This window comes from Chionomys nivalis, chromosome X (assembly GCF_950005125.1).
Source record: "Chionomys nivalis chromosome X, mChiNiv1.1, whole genome shotgun sequence".
NCBI lineage: Eukaryota > Metazoa > Chordata > Mammalia > Rodentia > Cricetidae > Chionomys > Chionomys nivalis.
The window spans coordinates 10999814-11001472 of NC_080112.1; the positions used below are offsets into that span (position 1 = coordinate 10999814).

Sequence of the window (1659 nt, forward strand, 5' to 3'; positions counted from 1 at the left end):
ATCAAAATTATTTCATACTGTTCTTTATTTATTTTCCATTGTCCAGGAAGTTTCAACTTTAATGTTTTCATATCTTGTTACATATTACAAATTAGAAAGCATTTCTGTGTGTTCTCAAGATAACAAAATTCTCCTAACCTGGATCAACAATAAATGCATTACTAATGTCATTTGTAAATTTAAAAATCTCAAGCAAATAAACCTTGTAGTATAAGTAGCAAAATCTTAAAGAGCCTTCTAAAGTCACATAAACAGAATAGTAAAAAAAGAATGGTTCACACTCTTTTCACAGCAGTTCACTACATTTCTGCTCTGCCTGCCATAATATGGAATTAAAATGGTTAGTGTGGTAGACTTGTGTTGCTCAGAGCAGGAATAGCCATCTGCTGTACTTCTTTGGCCTAGGCCCACTCTTGCTCCTCTCTCAACGCCTCTGCATACTTTTCATGGTAGGATCTAGGATCCTTCTTAACAATACTGGCATAAAATTCCAAGACTTTCATCTTGGTGGTTTCAGCATATGCCCTTGGGCCCCATAGGAACTCATAGCGAGGAGGAGAGCTGTTGTGCACCTGTCTGTACTCCACATAGCCTTCCTGCACAAAATATTCAGTGATGAGGCTCTTGGGCTCCCCAAATATGAAATGATTCACCCCAGCATACAGGCCTAGGCTATTCATCACATCCCAGAACACCTCCTCACTGACACAATTGTCCTCTATGAAGATGACACACAGTACAATTATCACCAGGCCTGTCTTGGGTACACCTAGAACCCCATGCATCATCCCATCATAGGTAATCCCCAAAGCAGGAAAAAGGAAATATGCATGAACAAAAGGGTCCACCTCCATCATGTCAATACCAAAGATCAACATCATACACTCAGAGGCCTTACTAAAGATCACAGAATAGTACTCCTCATAATCTCTCATGGCCCTATTCATCATTTCTGCCTTGGTGGTTAGCTCCATCCTTCGAAACTTAATGAGCAGGAATCTCACCAAGTCAACTATCTTTCCATTTAGTATACTCTGTTGGGAAGACTCGGGCCCAGCCACCTCCCCTTCTTCATTGTCAGAGGTTTCACCAGATGATGCCCCTCCCATGGTAGTGGGAGGAGTGGAAGCTCTCTCAGCACTCTGGGGACCAGCAGACACATCCCCTGAGGCAGCACCAGTGGCTTCTTCCTCCCCTGCCTCAGCTATGGAGACCTGGGCACCCTCCAGGCCCCTTTCCTCCACTAGGGCCTGAGGGCTATTCGGGAGGTTGATGCTCTGGTTGTTCTCAGTAGAATCCATCTTGAGTTTCTTCTACAACAGCAGGCAGGCCACTGTTCAGGTCCCAGGGATGAAGACTTACAAGCCTGAGAAAGAAGGAAAATGTTAGGCAACTCTAATTCTGTCCCTGAGGCAGCTCTCAAAAAAAACTTGCTGCAGGAGTTGGTTTGGCTGATACTCTAAGGCCAAATGACTACAGTGCTGCATACACTCTTAAAAGCCTTAAAGAGGAAAAGACTATGGTTTCTGCAGGCACACTGCTCATCTTGCCTGAGGCAAATACCCAAAAGTTCTGTATCTCTGAGATGCAAAGAAAGGAAGTAGGGTGCCTCACATGTCCTTAAACTAGGTCCTAAGAAGTACAAAAGATAGCCCAATT

The 1659-nt window shown here is 43.7% G+C and overlaps 1 protein-coding gene across 1 annotated transcript; it reads right to left on the reverse strand.

Moving 5' to 3' along the window:
- Positions 1-401: 401 nt before the first annotated feature.
- LOC130868196 (melanoma-associated antigen 11-like) lies at positions 402-1301 on the reverse strand. The gene has a single exon (XM_057760453.1). The coding sequence runs from the start codon at positions 1299-1301 to the stop codon at positions 402-404; it is 900 nt and encodes a 299-aa protein (XP_057616436.1).
- Between the last annotated feature and the right edge of the window lie 358 nt (positions 1302-1659).

Bases quoted from the DNA above. Each gene is read 5' to 3' on its own strand.
- LOC130868196 (XM_057760453.1), bottom strand. From the start codon at position 1,301: ATGGATTCTACTGAGAACAACCAGAGCATCAACCTCCCGAATAGCCCT.